This window comes from Benincasa hispida, chromosome 4 (genome assembly GCF_009727055.1).
Source record: "Benincasa hispida cultivar B227 chromosome 4, ASM972705v1, whole genome shotgun sequence".
In the NCBI taxonomy this organism is placed as follows: domain Eukaryota; kingdom Viridiplantae; phylum Streptophyta; class Magnoliopsida; order Cucurbitales; family Cucurbitaceae; genus Benincasa; species Benincasa hispida.
This window is the reverse complement of record NC_052352.1, coordinates 10,642,879-10,659,476: the sequence shown is the minus strand read 5'-3', so window position 1 is coordinate 10,659,476 and position 16,598 is coordinate 10,642,879. Positions and strand designations below refer to the sequence as shown.

General features: G+C 32.5%; 1 protein-coding gene across 1 annotated transcript; it reads right to left on the bottom strand.

Moving 5' to 3' along the window:
• Positions 1 to 663: 663 nt before the first annotated feature.
• Positions 664 to 2,057, bottom strand: LOC120076696 (strigolactone esterase D14). The gene is made up of 2 exons (XM_039030595.1): positions 1,476 to 2,057; positions 664 to 1,394 (listed from the first exon to the last, which is right to left on the bottom strand). Exons 1-2 carry the CDS (start codon positions 1,847 to 1,849, stop codon positions 965 to 967), a joined length of 804 nt encoding a protein of 267 aa, XP_038886523.1. The 5' UTR covers positions 1,850 to 2,057; the 3' UTR covers positions 664 to 964.
• Positions 2,058 to 16,598: the final 14,541 nt, after the last annotated feature.

The following is a 16,598-nucleotide window of genomic DNA, read 5'->3' as shown; positions in this document are numbered from 1 at the left end:
TTAGACAAATTAAGAAAATTTTCTACTTCTATCATGGATTCCATCAATAATATGAATTATATTTGGATCAATTATGCGTTAAAAACACACACACACCCCACCTCTACGTTATGGATGAAAAGAATCCATAGAATAAAGATAAGCTTAGTTTACTTTACTTTAAAATTTCCTATAAAAATACAAAAAAGTACATTGATTAATTTAGAAATGAAAAATGTCCCTTTCCAGTATTTGACCACTTCCCATTTCTGTATAAACAAGTGCCGGCCAATCTCCAAAGTAACCTTTTCTAAACCAAACTCATTGTCAATTGGTGGGTCACTCTTTTGCTTTGGACAATTCAATAATTTCCCTCTCTCCCTACCAATTTTTTTTTTTTTTTTTTTTAAAAAAAGAAAGTTTTATCCAAATGCCTAATTTCTATTTACTAGAGTAATATATATTTAAATTTACTTTTTTTCATCAATTTAAAATTTAAAATTTAAACAAGATATTTTTTTCTCTTAAGTATAATTTAAGAGAGAACAAATAGAAAGATAATTAAGGGGAAAAAATCCTACTCATATTGTGGCTTTAAAAGTAAAAAAAAAAAAAAAAAAAAGAAGAAGAAGAAGAAGAAAGATATTAGAAAGAAGAAAATATAAAAAGGGGAAATGGGAGATGGATGGGAGGATGGAACAGATATGATAATGATCACGTGGTGTTCACGTGGAGAATTCTTATCCTTTTACATACATATGGGAAGAGTAATCAACTTCCACATATTTATTTGGCCACGTGTCTCATTATAGACCACTTGATTTCTTCCATTTCAATGTCCATCAAACTTGGCAGAAGGGTATCTCTAATACGACCACCACACCGAACCCCTCCCCGCACCCCCAAAAAAAACAAAAAAAAGGAAAAGAAAAGAAAAATTAATTTCGTTTATAAAATTAAATCCTTGTAATGGCGGAGGGTCCAGTCACCGAGAAAGAGCACGGCGGAGTTTCCGAACGAGTAGCTGAGGGGCACTGAGATGGGGTAGGTGGCCTTCGGTGTCGAGCATCTCCACCGTGTTCCGGCCGCCGAGGTGGTCTCGGAGGTAGATAGCGACGGAGGTCGGAACAGAGACGTCTTGGGCGGTTTGAATTATGCAACAGGGTACTTTGACGAGACCGAGGACTCCCCGGAGATCGCTGCTGAAGATAACCTTAGAGACGAAGAGGGAAATGTCGGGTCTCATATTGAAGAGAGTCCGGCTGAATTCCTGTACGGCAGCGGGAACATCAGCACCGACGGCGAGAGGAGCAAAGCCGTTCACCCAAGCTTGGTAATTAGCCCTCATTGCAGCGAAGACTCTGTCAATCTCGCTCTGTTCGAACCCACCGTGGTAGTCGCCATCGTTGAGGAACCTGAAAGTAATGAGAAGAATTTTTTAAAAGAACAGGGGAAAAAACATAGTAGAGAAAACAGAGTGTGGAAGTGGAAAGGACCTTGGGGAGGCGCCGATCAAGATGAGTTTAGAGAAGAGTTCGGGGCGGCGGATGGAGGCGAGGATGCCGACCATAGCGGAGACTGAGTGGCCGACGAAGGCGCAGCGGTGGACATGGAGGGAGTCGAGAATGGAGATGAGGTCGTCGACGAAGGCGTCGAGAGTGGTGTAACGGGAGAAATCGAAGAAGTCAGGGTTGACACTGCCGGCACAGACAAGGTCGTAGAGGATGACACGGTAGTAAGGAGTGAAAGAAGGGTAAACGAGTTGCCAAGCGGACTGGTCGGTGCCGAAGCCATGGGCTAAGACCAGGCAGCGGTCGCCGGTGCCGAGGACACGGACATTAAGGGCTTCAAGAAGAGCGTTGTTAGCCATTGAAATGATGAGTTTTAGGAATCCCGGCGGCAGAAAATAGAAACAGAGGGTTAAGTTTTGAGGGTTTGGGTATGGAGCTGTGGTGGGGCTTCAACTTCAACTTCAACTTCAACTTCAACTTCACGCCTTTTCTTTCTTTCTTTTTTCTTTCGTCTCTACTCCCTTTTTATAGGAGGTTTCAAATATCTCTTTATTTTTTATTTTCTTTTATTTTTTCCCTTTAATTTCCTTTTTTTTTTCCTTCCAATTAAAATAGTTTTCTTTTTCATGTTTTTTAAACTAGAAAAATGAGTCCACAAATGTGTTGACAAATACTGATTATATCTATCATTGTCCAGTACATTTTCTTATATTTAAAAATATTTAAAATAATTTTTTATTTAAAACAATTATTTTTTTTAAGATGAAAAATCAAATTCTAATTTTTTTCCTGGAAAGGGAGGCAGGCCATTCAATTTGAAAGTTCAATAAAAAAAAAAAAAACTATATTTTTGGTCGATCTTATAAAATGATGGAACTGGGTGAGCTTGTATAAATAGAAAAATTCATATTCTTGATTAGTTTTTTTTTTTTTCTTTCGGTTAAAAAAAACACATTTATCTTTTTACAATATTAATGATTTAGGATCGACTGAGGCCTCCAATTAGCATCGACGGTTAAAACGACTCATTGTTACAATAAATATTATTATGTAATTCTCAATCAATTACAATCAACATAATTTCAAAACTTTTTTATTACAATATTTGTTATTTGTTATAATTTTTATTATTTTACATTCTTTATTTCTTTATTTTTTGCTACCATGTTTACTATTTTCTCTTCAAATTAAAATACTATAACACTTCAAACACAAATTATTATAATTCAAACTAAAATAACCTACCCCAAACACAGACTATTATAACCGAATGATAATTACTATTAACTATAATAATCAATTCAATGTCCTAAACATTCTCTTAGTCTTTGTAATATTAAATTTGTAATAATTTAGTCTATGAATAGTAATTAATGATTTAGATATTTAGCTTCTATATTTTACCATTTGTAACAATTTAACCTCTATTGTGTTACTATGTAAATACTTAGTTTTTATAGAAATTTGATTTTTGATCCCATTATATATCTGCACATAGTACGTGTAAGAAATTTTATTAAATTATTTTAATATTTTTTAAGATTAGATTATAATTAAATCATGTAAAGTACATTGAGCATTACTTATTAAAGTTAATGGACCAAATTGGTATAAATTTAAAAGTGTAATGATTAAATCATTACCCCTTAAAATTTAGAAACTAAACTATTACTTTAATGGAAGTTGAGAATTAAAATTGTCTTTAACATATTATTTTTTTTATAGAGATTTTGTGATTGACTATGCCTATGTTTCCATGGGTGGATGAGACTCCTTTTATAGGCAGGGTGGTTATCTGGTATTTTCTTTTAAAGAAGAATCAATTCATTAACCAACAATGGTAGCAAGAACAACAACATCCTCGGAAATAGTTGACGAAAATCACTATGACACAAAAACCTCTGCCTTCTATGTTGGACACTAGGCAACAAACACCACCCATAGCAGAACCATAAAAGGAAGCAATACACCCAACTAGATCGAACAACTTCAATAAATCCCCCCTTCATGATTGAACGCTCTCACAAACTCAATACAATATGATTCCATATATAAATTATAAAGGGAGAGGGGACAATCTAATAAAATCAAAATTGGATTATTACTTATTGTGGCCCGAGATTAACTATAATTCTCTTGTTTGCAGGCCCAAACTACTCAACATAAATGGTCTAATTTACTTCAAGACTCAAGGAAGATGATATCCTTTAGACTTCAAAATCTTCAATCGTTTACCTGTATGTGAGCTCAATCATGTAAACGATGTTCAGAGGAACTAGACGATAGTTCAATAGTATAGACGATACTAAGAAGTACTAGACAATCGTGTAGACGATAGTTGAGTGGAACTCGACGATCATATAGACGATAGTTGAGGAACTAGACGATCGTATAGATGATACAAAATGGAGCTAGACAATCGTTTAGACGATGCAAGAGGAATTAAACGATTGTGTAGACGATACTTAAGAAAAAGCTAAATGATCGTTCAGAAAGAAAGAAAACAAGAATTTAAGTGGTTCGGCCAAAGGCCTACGTCCACTGTGCAAAAAGGCAGGGTATCTTTTATTGCTTCTCCTTTTAAACTTCCCTACAGAATGAGTGCTCTCGCTCTCTTCTTTTTACTCTCTCATACTTTCACCTTTATACAAGCTCTCATTTTCAACGGAAGAAGCTCCTGTGGTTACAACAAAAAAAACAGAATGAAGACAACGATAAACTGCTCACTACCTCTTTTGTCTTCGGTTCTTTCTGTTACAATCTCCACCTTTGTAAACATCTAGAGAAACTTTCCCTTTTTACTTGTAGAGCTGATTTTGAGCTAACCTTTTTCAGGTAACTCAAACCCAAGGAGGTCCAAGCAACGACCAAGCTTGCTTTGAGGAACTATCTTGGTCAACATATTAACCACATTATCTGATGTATGTATTTTTACTACCTCAACTTCCCCTTTCTCAATCTTCTGTCTGATAAAGTGGTACTTCATGTCAATGTATTTAGTTCTACTGTAAAACTGTTGATTTTTAGACAAATAGGTTGTGCTTTGTTTGTCACAATATATTCTCACTTTCGTTTGTGTAATGCCAAAATCGTTTAGTAATCCCTTCAGCCACAAATCTTCTTTGACAGCCTCGGACAGGGCTATAAACTTAGCTTCTGTTGTGGATAGGGTCATAACAGATTGCAGACTTGCTTTCCAACTTATTAGATTGTTTCCCCATAGGAAAACATATCCAGATAGTGAGCGTCTCCTATCTAGATCTCCTACAGAATCAACATCCATATAACCATACATTTAATCATTAGAGAGGTTATTATGTTTATCTGATATTTGAGCTTCTTTTGATGAACAAAGATACCTTAGTATCCATTTAACTGCTTCCCAATGTCATTTACCAGGATTGGTCATGTATCTACTGACCAAATTAGTAGCATAGGACAGATCTGGTCTGGTTGAAGTTATTAGATACATCAATGATCCCATTACTTGGGAGGAGGGAATTGCCTTCATATGGTTAATGCGATCCCCATCTGTGCTCTTAGGACTATTAGCAGCTGAGAGTTTAAAATGAGGTGCAAGGGGAGTGCCAACAGGCTTCGCACCATCCATTTTGAACCTCTGTAGAACTTTCTCACAGTAATAAGCTTGACTTACATAAAGTCTGTCTTGTCTTTTTTCTCTGTTGATTTCAATACCAAGAATCCTTCTAGATTCCCCTGGGTATTTCATGTCAAACTCTTTCTTTAGAAGAGTCTTGACTTGCCCTAAAACTTCTTTGAAACTTCTAGCCAACAACATATCATCTACATATAGGAGTAGATACACTGGTTCTTTGAAGCTTTTAGTGTTGGTATACACACACCAATCATAGGAGCTTCTTTTAAATCCCATTTTAGAGATTACCTCATCAAATCTGTCATACTAATACCTAGGTGACTGCTTGAGCCCATAAATTGATTTGTTTAGTAGACACACTAAGTCTTCTTCTCCTTTTTTTTCATATACCGTTGAGGTTGTTTCATATAGATGGTTTCATTCAAGAATCCATGTAAGAATGTTGTCTACACATCTAATTGGTCTAACTTCAAATACTTTTGAACAATTAGGGAGAGGAGTAGCCTAATGGATATGTGTTTTACAACAGGAGAAAATACCTCTGTATAATCAATCTCTTCCTTTTGTGTGAACCCCTCTGCAACAAGTCTTGCCTTGAATCTAGATTTTTGTACCCTTGGAATTTCTTCTTTAAACTTGTATATCCACTTACATGAAATAGACTTGTACTATTTAGGTAAAGGCACTAATTTCTAGGTATCATTAAGGTTAAAAGACCTCATTTCATCATTCATGGCCTCTATCTATTATCTAGCATCAAGGCTATAAATTGCTTCATCAAAACTGATGGGTTCATTGTTACTTAGTGAGATGGTAGAACTCAAAGCAACACTAGCAAAGTCAGATTCTAAATACCTTGCAGGGGGCACAATGGTTCTCCTTATCCTGTCTCTTGCTAAGGAATAGTTTTGTTGATCTACTTGTGTTTCATCTTGTTCACTTGACAAAATTTCACTTGTCTCAGCAGTGTCTTCACCTTCAACTTCTAGATTCTAAAAAGAAGTAGAAGCTCCCCGATCATTTTAAGGCTCCACCTCAAACCTTGTACTATTGGTCTTAGACATAGGTATAGGTTGTTGCTCGGATAACACAAACATCTCATTTTCTCTGAAGATAACATCTTTACTGTTGATACATCTCTTCTCGATAGGATGTCATAATCTGTATCCTTTCACTCTAAGTGTAAAACCTAGAAACATGCACTTGACAGCCCTTGGTTTCAGCTTACCTTGGCTTTGATGCACAAACCCTACACTCCTAATTATCTTCAAGTGTTCCAGATTGGGAGGCTTTCTTGTCCATCTTTCTTCTGGTGTTTTCAGCTTAATAGACTGATGTGGACATCTATTTAGAGTGTAGACTGTATAGAACACTGTCTCTGCCCAATATTTCTCAGGCAAAAGAGCATTAGACAGCTGGCATCTCACTCTTTCAAGCACTATTCTATTGAGTCTTTCAGCAACTCTATTTTGTTGAGGTGTATACCTCACTGTTTTGTGCCTTACAATTCCATTCTCTCTGCATAACAGGTTAAACTGTTCTCCACGAAACTCTAAACATTGTCAGTTCTCAAGTGTTTAATGTGTTTAGAGGTTTATTTTTCAGTCAAAGTTTTCCATTCGTTAAATCTCCTAACACTTCATCTTTGGTTTTTAGAAAATAAACTCAACTCTTTCTTGAATAATCATCAACAAAAGAAAGGAAATACCTTGCTCCACTTAGTGAAGGAGAGTGTGTTGGACCCCATATGTCAGTATGCACATATTCAAGTATCTCCTTGGTAGTATGTTGTCTTTTAGGGAAGCCTTGCCTAGTTGCCTTGCCAAGGATGCAATGTTCACAAAACTTCAAGCTGTTTCTAACTCCTTTAGGAAGAATCCCTTGTTTGGAAAGAACTTGCAGCCTTTCACACTAATATGAGATAGCTTTTGTGCCATAACTCATCCTCTATAGGATCTTCATCTGTAGCCATCAAGGCTGGTTGTGCCATCTGCACATCTTTAATGACATACAAGCCATTTACTTTAGTAGCCACTAATACCACCTTTGATTCTTTGATTATCTCAAAAGTGCCTCCAACTCCTCTATATTCACAACCAATGGAGTCAAACATCCCCAATGATAGAAGATTTCTCTTTAAGGTAGGAACATGCCTCTCACATTCCTGATTAGCTCTACTGAACCATCTTGTAGCTTCAAGGAAACAGAGCCAATACTAACTGCCCTACAGGTATTATTATTTCCCATGTAAATCAGTTCTCCATCCCACTTCTTGTAGGTACAAAACCACCCTTTAGATGGTGTCATATGGACTGAAGAATCAGAATCTATAACCCAATCTTGAGTCTCTGTAGAATTCTACTTACCACACTCTTCAGTTGCTGCCTAGGCATCTAAATACATAAGGGAATTCTCTCCTACAACTGCTTCTGTCTGTTTTCCTCCTATGTTCTGTTGGTTGAATTCTCTTCAAGGAATAATAGTATTTCTTCATGTGTCCAAGTTTATGGCAAAAATAACACTTGACAGTAGACTTGTCACCCTCATTCTGCTTGCTCTTCCCATTGTTCTTTGTTTTCCCTTTTGAAAATAAACCTCTCCTTCTTGTTGCTCTTTCTTGCTCATCTGTAATTCAAGTTCTCTAACTCTGGTTGCTGAAATAATTGCTTATGTAGTGTTCCTTTCTCTACTATACTTCATTGTTGTTTTAACATCTTTAAACGAGTTTGGTAGGGAGTTTAGTAGGATAAAGACCTCATTTTCTTCCCCAATGTTGTCTTCTATTGATTTGAATTCTGATGACAGTCTCGTGAATTCATTCAAATTTTCAGTGAGGAATCTTGCAGCATCCATCTTATATATGAAAAATATTTCCCTCAGAAAAGCTTTATTAAGAAGGTCTTTGTTGAGATAAATCTCATTTAATTTGTTCCAGAGTTCATAAGCAGTTTACTGGTCAACTATCTGCCTTAAAACACTATCTGTAACATTCAAAACAATAGTTCCATAGGCATTGACCTCTATTGTCTCTTTTTATGCATCTGTGAATGTTTCAGAATATTTTGTTGGGTATGTGATGGCCAGAAGTGTCTTTTGCTGTCCCAATACTGCATTGATCTTAGTTTTCCACAATTCAAAGTCTTTCTTTCCATCAAACTTTTCAATTTCAAACCTGGTTGTAGCCATTCTTGAACTTCAAGATTGACTTTTCTGAATCTTTGTATGAAAGAATTCAAATCTTGGATCAGTCTTGATTTATACTATGAGTTTTGATACCACTTATGGCCCCATATTAACTATAATTCTCATGTTTACAGGCCCAAACTACTCAGCATAAACGATCTAATTTACTTCAAGACTCAGGGAAGATGATATTTTAGACTTTAAAATCTTCAATCGTTTACTTGTATGTGACTCAATCATATTGACAATGCTAAGAGGAACTAGACGATAGTTCAATAACGTAGACAAAACTAAAAAGCACTAGATGATCGCGTAGACGATAGTTGAGTGGAACTCGACGATCGTATAGACGATAGTTGAGGAACTAGACGACCGTATAGACAATGAAAAATAGAGCTAGACGATTGTTTAAACGATGCAATAGGAACTAAACGATCGTGTAGACGATACTTAAGAAAAAGCTAGACAATCAAAAACTTGTTGTCAAAAAAAAGGCAATCAATCAAAAAAATGGAAATAGTGAATCAAGAGAAAGAAAAAACACAAGAATTTAAGTGATTCGGCCAAAGGTCTACGTTTACTGTGCAAAAAGGGAGGGTATTTTTTATTGCTTCTACTTTTAAACTTCTTTACAGAATGAATGCTCTCGCTCTCTTCTTTTTACTCTCTCATTCTTTCACCTTTATACAGGCTCTCATTTTCAACGGAATAAGCTCTGGTGATTACAACAAACAAAACAGAATGATGCAGACAACGATAAACTGCTCATTACCTCTTTTGTTTTTGGTTCTTTCTGTTACACTTATTAGCTTTGATGAAATGCAATGGCTTAAAGGCAAATGGCTTAGTCACTTTGGCTTAGTCACTTTGACTTCGCGTCTCGGGTTATGGTTGTTGGAGTGGGACTGGGAGCAATTGTTCGTGATTCTCGGGATAGGTTCTAATGGTTGCAATGCACTTTGATGAAAGGCAAATCGATGTTTTAGTAGCAAAGGCTTTGGCAATTTTGTTTAGGCGTAAAGCGGCGGTTGAATTTGATTCTTAAGCCTTAGGTAGACCCTTTCACAATAATTCTTTGCAAAACTCCTCAATTGGACGGATCTTAGATGAAATTAAATTTTGGATGAGTTGATTGACCTTTAGGGACTTGTCGTTTATTTTTTGTTCTTGTAATAGAGCGACCCATTCATTAGCAAAGTGGATTTCTTCTAAACAAAGAGAAGTATATATAGTATATTTTAAAATTAAAAAATTAATAAATATCTAAGATTCACACGTTAATCAATATAAAGTAATCAAATTTTAAACAAAGAAAAAATATATAATATATTTTATTTATATATATATAACTTGATTTGGGTTGGGTCAACCCAATTTTTTTTAACCAACCCACGATCCAACCCATCCCAACAAAAATAGAAAAAGTTTAACCCAACCCAACCCTTATATCTTGGGTTGGGTAGTCTGGATTGTTCGAGTTGTCGGATTATTTGAATACTCTTAATTGATATACTAATTGATACATAGTATAGGTAAGAGACTTCTCGATCTATATTTGGAATTCTCTATCCCTATTATATAAAATATGTTTCTTTTATGTTATTATTATTATTATTTTTTTGGTAAATTACCAATCTAGTGCAACATAATTTTAATTGGGTTTGAATTTATTTAACTGTGTTTACATAGTAATAAATAAATAAGTAAGTACTAAAAAAGAATTCATATATTGTAGTAAAGTATGGGATGGGAGAATCTACCTCAAGTCTATAGTACAATGATTATATCAATATATTTAGTGGCCTTCTTTAAATTATTAATTTTTTCAAAAGGTAGTTATAGAAAGTTTTATTTCGTTTGAAAACCATTATTCCCCAAGTTATTCTAAGGTTTAAAATGTCAAAAAATAATGAGTAGAAATACTATGTTAAAAAAAACCAAAAAAGAAAAGATAATTAAATTTATAAATAAACATTTCGTATGCTTTAAACAAATTAACATATTTTATTTATTTATATTATATTTACATAAATGATATTTTGTTGTTTATTTTTTGTATGTTTCAAAAAATTTTCAAGATATATGAAAATATTCATTTCAATACTCGCTAAAATCAAAATTATGAAATTTAGGCTATGTTTAAGAATAATTTATATTTACATTAAAGAATGTGATTTGAATAAAAAAGAAAATGTTGTTTGCTAAAGCTTTATTAATTACACATCTATATATTTTTTCTTGCTCATATTTTGAAGATTTTTGCATAAATGATTTAATATCAATTTTGGAAAATTTATCTACGTGTTTCTTAAAATAGATTTTAAATTAGTCCTATTTTTAAATTGTTTTTTTTATTTATTGAGATCTTTTCAAAAGCACTTTTAACACTTTAAACTTTTTTTTTTCTGTCAAAAGTGCTAATAAGAAAAGTTGATTTTAACGTAAAAAAGTTTTTTTTAAAGGTATTGTAATTAAAGTATGAGGTGGGAGATCGATCCTCAGACCACGAGGTTAATAGTATGAACATTGTGTCTTGGACTCTGAAATTGTTTTCCATATTGGCCCTAGGTATTATAATTTTGTAATTTTATTATTAAGTTTTGAATTTAACTTTCAATTCGTCCATTAATTTCAATTTGTTATATTTTTTATATCTAAGTTTGAGTTTAATTTTAATTTAGTTCTAGATTTTATTATTTGACTCTTTTCTCCTTGGTTGTTAGTGATACCCAATTTCAATCTCATATCATTTGAAAGAATTGATGATAATTAAGTTAGAATTTTTCTATCATAATTATTTTAAAATAATTAATATATAGTCAACACCAATAACTAAAAGAAAACATTAATAATTTGTTATATTTTGAAACAATCAAAGATTAAGAATTAATTAGAAGTAATTTAAAGTGTATAATCTAGAAATCTAGAAATAAAATGAAAACTAAAGCTACGTTTACTCCCTTGAAGTGGTAATAAATCAGTAGTAATGTGAAAAGTAGGTCCCATTTGGTTACTTTTAGTTGTTTACTTATGTTCGGTAGTCTAATTGACATTTGGGGCCTACTTCTAAATCTATAATAAAAAAATGCAAACTGCTTAACGAGCGGAAGATACTCAATCTAACTGTGTTTGTAAAGAAAAATTATGAAATTTGATACTTTTAGTGTTACCGTTACCGTTACTATTACTATTTGACTCTCAGAGATAAAGATAATGTTAAAGGTAAAGATAACAGTAATGATAATAGTAAATGTGACAAATTTCATAATTCGAAGTAAATGTAATAAAAAAAACAATCCAATTACATTTGTAATTGTGACCCATTACGATTGATCTATCAATAAAATTTAATTATCATTCCACCAATTCTCATTCAAATTCAGTACATGTGGCATAAAGTTGAAATTCAAAGGTAAAAATGTGTCATTTTAAAATCTAATTACCAAATGTAAACTCAAATGAAAACTTAGAAATAAATATGTCACACTTTAAAAGCTAAACCACATAAAAACTATATTCAACATTTAGAGCCAAACAATTAATTTTTGCTCTCTCTCTATATATTTATATAAATCAATTTACTAAGACTGTGAAGGGGGTGTTTGGGGCAAGAAATTGGTTGTTATAGTTCTAGATTATTATAATTGAATTGTAATAGTTTTTGTTTGGGATATAGATTATTTTTTTTTTTTTTTATTTTGTTATTCACTAGAGCAATTATGATCGGGAAGTTGATCCGGGACAAGTGTTCGGTCTATTATGACATAGCCATGAGGCGCTCAACGGACCTTTTGAATCTTATAAAACGTTAGTTTGAGTTAAATAATATGTGTTTGAGGTATAAACTTATTTTAGTTTGAGAAGGAATTAGTAAATACTGTAATAAAGAATAAAAAAATAATGAATGTAAAATAGTCAAAATACTGTAACAAATAGTAATTGTAGCAAATGATGCTTTTGAAATAGTATTTACGGTAACCATGGATGATTATTATCGTTTTAGGATAATTCTTGTTTCAAATGTCCTTTAAAAGATTCCTTTATGATGTGGTCTGTAGAAGATTCCCTTTAAAATGTTCTTTAAATAAAGAAAGTTATTTTAACGAAAGTTTCTAAAAATCTTTACATTCTTTTTTTTTTTTTTTTTGAGAAAATTAAACCCAACAAATTACGTAGGGGTCCAAAGTTATTGCTTTTTTATTTTTATTTTTTTTATTTATTAAATATAGTTTATTTATAAGACTCTTTATTCCTATTATTGTAGGATCTTTATTGGGACAGTTACAAATAAGATCCAAATTATTAACATATATAATATAGTGTAAAAAAAAATACAAATATGACTAAATTTAAATAGCAGTGATAGATCATATTATTGGTAGGAATTTATCAGTATAAACTATATTACTGATAAGAGTCTATTATTATTTTTAAAAATACTATCGATTATAATTATTCATATTTATTTTTACTATTTATTAATTTATTTTTTTGAAGAGTGGGGATTGGTGGTAATTGAGAAGGACTTTGTGCTAAAAGAGGCATGTTTGAATTTGAAAGGCTTTACTTTTTACCTCTTAATGCCCAAAGGAAAAAAAGAAAAAAAAAAAAAAAAAGAAAAAGAAAAGGAATGACTTCCATCTATGTTGGTTGTCATTTTCTTTGATGGTGGAGAGTCGTTACATTTAGCTGTGGCCTTTTTGTATTTCTCTTATTTCAACTTATTTTTTTTTAAGACATTAAATATGATACAAAATGGATCTTATCCTGTTATATATGGTCATCACGAGATAGAATTGACTAATCTCAAAGCATGCGATCTGACCATCTATAGGACCACCTTTGCTTAAATTATCAATAATTTGGAGCTATAGTATACGAGTAAATGTCTTTTTTAAAAAAATTATTTAGTAGGTAGAAAAGCAACTATATAAGAATCTATTTGAAATTGATACAAAGTAATAGTTTAGATTTATGGTTTATGTAAACAGAATATAAGTTAATAGTAATAATAATAATAATAAGTAATTATTATTATATAATATATTCATCGGGGCGGGGAACCGGAGCGGGGATAGGGATGGGGAATATAATCACCGTCTCCATCCCTGATTAGCGAACGGAGAAAAAATTATCCCTACTCCTTCCACATTTCCCGTCTAATCGAGGATTCCTCGTCCCGTTTGGGACGGGTCCCCGACATCTACCATATCAATTAAATGCTTAATTTTTCCAAACAAAAATTTATGATTAAGAACTTTCAAATCCTAAATAAGAAAGGAAAAAAGAAAAATCCCTAAATCAATCAAATTTACTAATTGAATCATCATTAGAGGACACCATTTGTTCAAAACCTAGCTTAAAACAAATAATCTTAAATATATTTCGATTTGAAATTTTGATAATTAGTAACCTTTCATAGAATAATCCTAGTAAAAAAGTAATTAGGTTGTTTTTATTAGCTTGCATTTTTTAGTCCCATTAGGCAATAACGACTCTTGAAGGTGGTAGTCGATAAGGAAGGATTCACAGAGCATTATAATAATTTATGTGTTGATGCTAGCTGTCATGAAACATTCTCACCATATCATAGATGTAAAAAGATACTAAAAGTTTATAGCCCTTTAAATTTTCAACTTTAAACTCATAATAGGTCTCTGAATTTATCGAAAGATAGAAAATAGAGATACGATTACCACGACGACGAATGAGGGAGTTGTGGATAAGAAACAATGACACTTGAAAGGGGTAGTAAAGATGGTGATGGGTGTGAATGTGTGTGGTATGATGAGCTTTGGTTAGTAGTCACAACCAAAACAACTCAGCTACAGAGAAGCAATATGGAATCTTCATCTGCCAACCTTAATGGAGGATTTTAAAGGCCCACTCCATGAGGGGAATCTGATTCATTGGACTCTTTCTTCTTCCTCAAGCCAAAAAAAAAAAAAAAAAAATAGATGATACTTAGGTGTTGTTTGAGCTATATTCATCTTTATATGATCAAAAATATTAAAAAGTTTATCGTATAACAACTTGTGATTGGATATTATATAAGTGAGATAGTTAAAGATTGGTACAGTCTATGATGCACTTAAGTATCTTTCTACACAATATCTTCTCAATTTTTCTCCCTCTTATTTCCGCATCCATACTCTTTTCTTTATATTGTTTTTTATTTAATTGAAATTAAACTTGTCACATTTTAGGCCGAAATAAAGAAACCCAATCATTTTCTAAAACAACTTTCAAAAAAGAATTTTGTAAAGCAATTTTCAAAAGAGGCCATCAACATCTTGCCTATATAGCTTTGGCTCTCTCTATAACATTAACTTTTGAAGTTCAAAGTTATCAGAGAAAGCAAAATTGAGAGACCCACCAAATTCAACACCCATTTTGACTAGGAAGAAAAAAGCAGTGGGTAGAATAGGAAATTGAAACTAAGAGCAGCAGTATGTAGATAAGATCCCTACTTTTTGGCTTCATTTTACCCACACACACATTCCTACGATTATCGTTTCTCTTACCTTCTTATACATATATTGTTGACACATTCTAAGATTCTATGAAACCGACCTTAATTTGAAAGTTAATACTATAATGATGTGTGAAGATCTAAACTTCCAATCTCTAGAGAAATGATACAAGTTATCAATTATAGTCGAACTATGCTCATTTTGACGCATCGTCATTAGTTTGAGTGAAATATCTAAACATATATGAGTTATATGCTTGTATATATAAGTTAAAGAAGATGATGTGTATATATATAGATTTACATATAACTAAGAAACGAGGGTTTTCAGCCATTTAAAAAAGGACAAGATGCAGGAGAAAAAGAAGAGAGTTGAAGATAAGGTCATGGCAGTGGAAAGTGACCTTATTGGGTGGGGGGTGGCAGTGGTGGTTGGAGGGGTCTAGAAAATAATGCTTTTAGGGTACGACCGTACCTCAAAGGGTTTGAGATGAGTTTGTGAGTTTTGTGTCTTCTTTGACTCCATCGCCCATATCACCATTATTCTTTACCTTTTAAAACTTTTGCATCTAACCTTTTTTTAATTAAACTTATAACAAGTTCATAATTCGGATCAGGATTATCGGAATCTAGATTCAATACATGATGGTCTCGATATTTTTTTGCATCCCTTGCGATCTGGCCATACTATCTACTTATCTTAAATTGTTTTCAATAGTAGCGACTATCTCCACAAACTAACACAGGCATTTCAGCATGTTTTGTCCTCACTCACATGCTTCTAACATAGAATTACTCCAGATTAAACACGCTTAACTTTCGAGCTCTTGTAAATAGACCACCGAAACGAAAAGTGCACATTGTTGGTATAAGTAGTAGTGACTTTTGATTCTTTTAAACATTTCTTAACCACACATTCATATCCTTAGGACCTCCCTCATTTGCATGTGATCTCTCGATTCATTCATGTACCCCTTTTAAACTCCGATATTACAAAACTCCATGTTTTTTTTTTTCTGTATTCTCATTGCCACTATATTGACATTTTATATGGTTAATAACACCTATTACTACTATTTATTTGTGTTACGGACAATGATCGTCATCAATGTATTTCCACAACAATATGATTTGATGTAGTTTAGACAATAGTCCCACTCAAAAGGTTTCGTATTAATAGAAATGATTGTCCTATACTAATATATCTATGATCTTCTTTTTATATTATCAATGTGAAACTTTGTAGTTTGCATTTTCAATGGTTTCGGTGATACATTTCAAAGTCTGAAAAGAACTAGATAAGGTAGGAGATTTACATTATATTTGGAAAAATACAAATTAAAAGAATAATTTTTCTTGGTTAGGATTCTAAATGCATTTCTAATAATAAAGAAAAATATATACGATACCCTCAAACACACATTAATCTTTTTTTTAAAAAAAAAAAAAAGAAAAAGAAAAAAGAAAAATGTGAAATTAAAATAGAAGGGAAAGTGTTATTAATGGAATAGGGAAAGTCATGCAATTGTATTATTGCTCCAAAGATTACTTTTAATATATAAAATATTATTCTTTCTTTGGACATAATGATTTTCCCACCATAAGGATTCATGCATGTATTTCATACGATACATTCCAATCAATCTTTATTCAACTTTTTGCTAAAAACTCACCCATACATCAGAAAAAAGCCTAGAGCCTAACCCCCCTTTTTTTATTTCTATTTTTAAATTACAAATTTCTAGCATTTATTTTAAACATGGTTATTACTTAGGTCCCATTGGATAACTATTTTGTTTTTCGTTTTTAGTTTTTAAAAGTTAAGTTTATGTTCTCC

Bases quoted from the DNA above. Each gene is read 5' to 3' on its own strand.
- LOC120076696 (XM_039030595.1), bottom strand. From the start codon at position 1,849: ATGGCTAACAACGCTCTTCTTGAAGCCCTTAATGTCCGTGTCCTCGGC. The intron at 1,395-1,475 runs GTCCTTTCCACT...CATTACTTTCAG, and splicing joins TTGATCGGCGCCTCCCCAAG to GTTCCTCAACGATGGCGACT.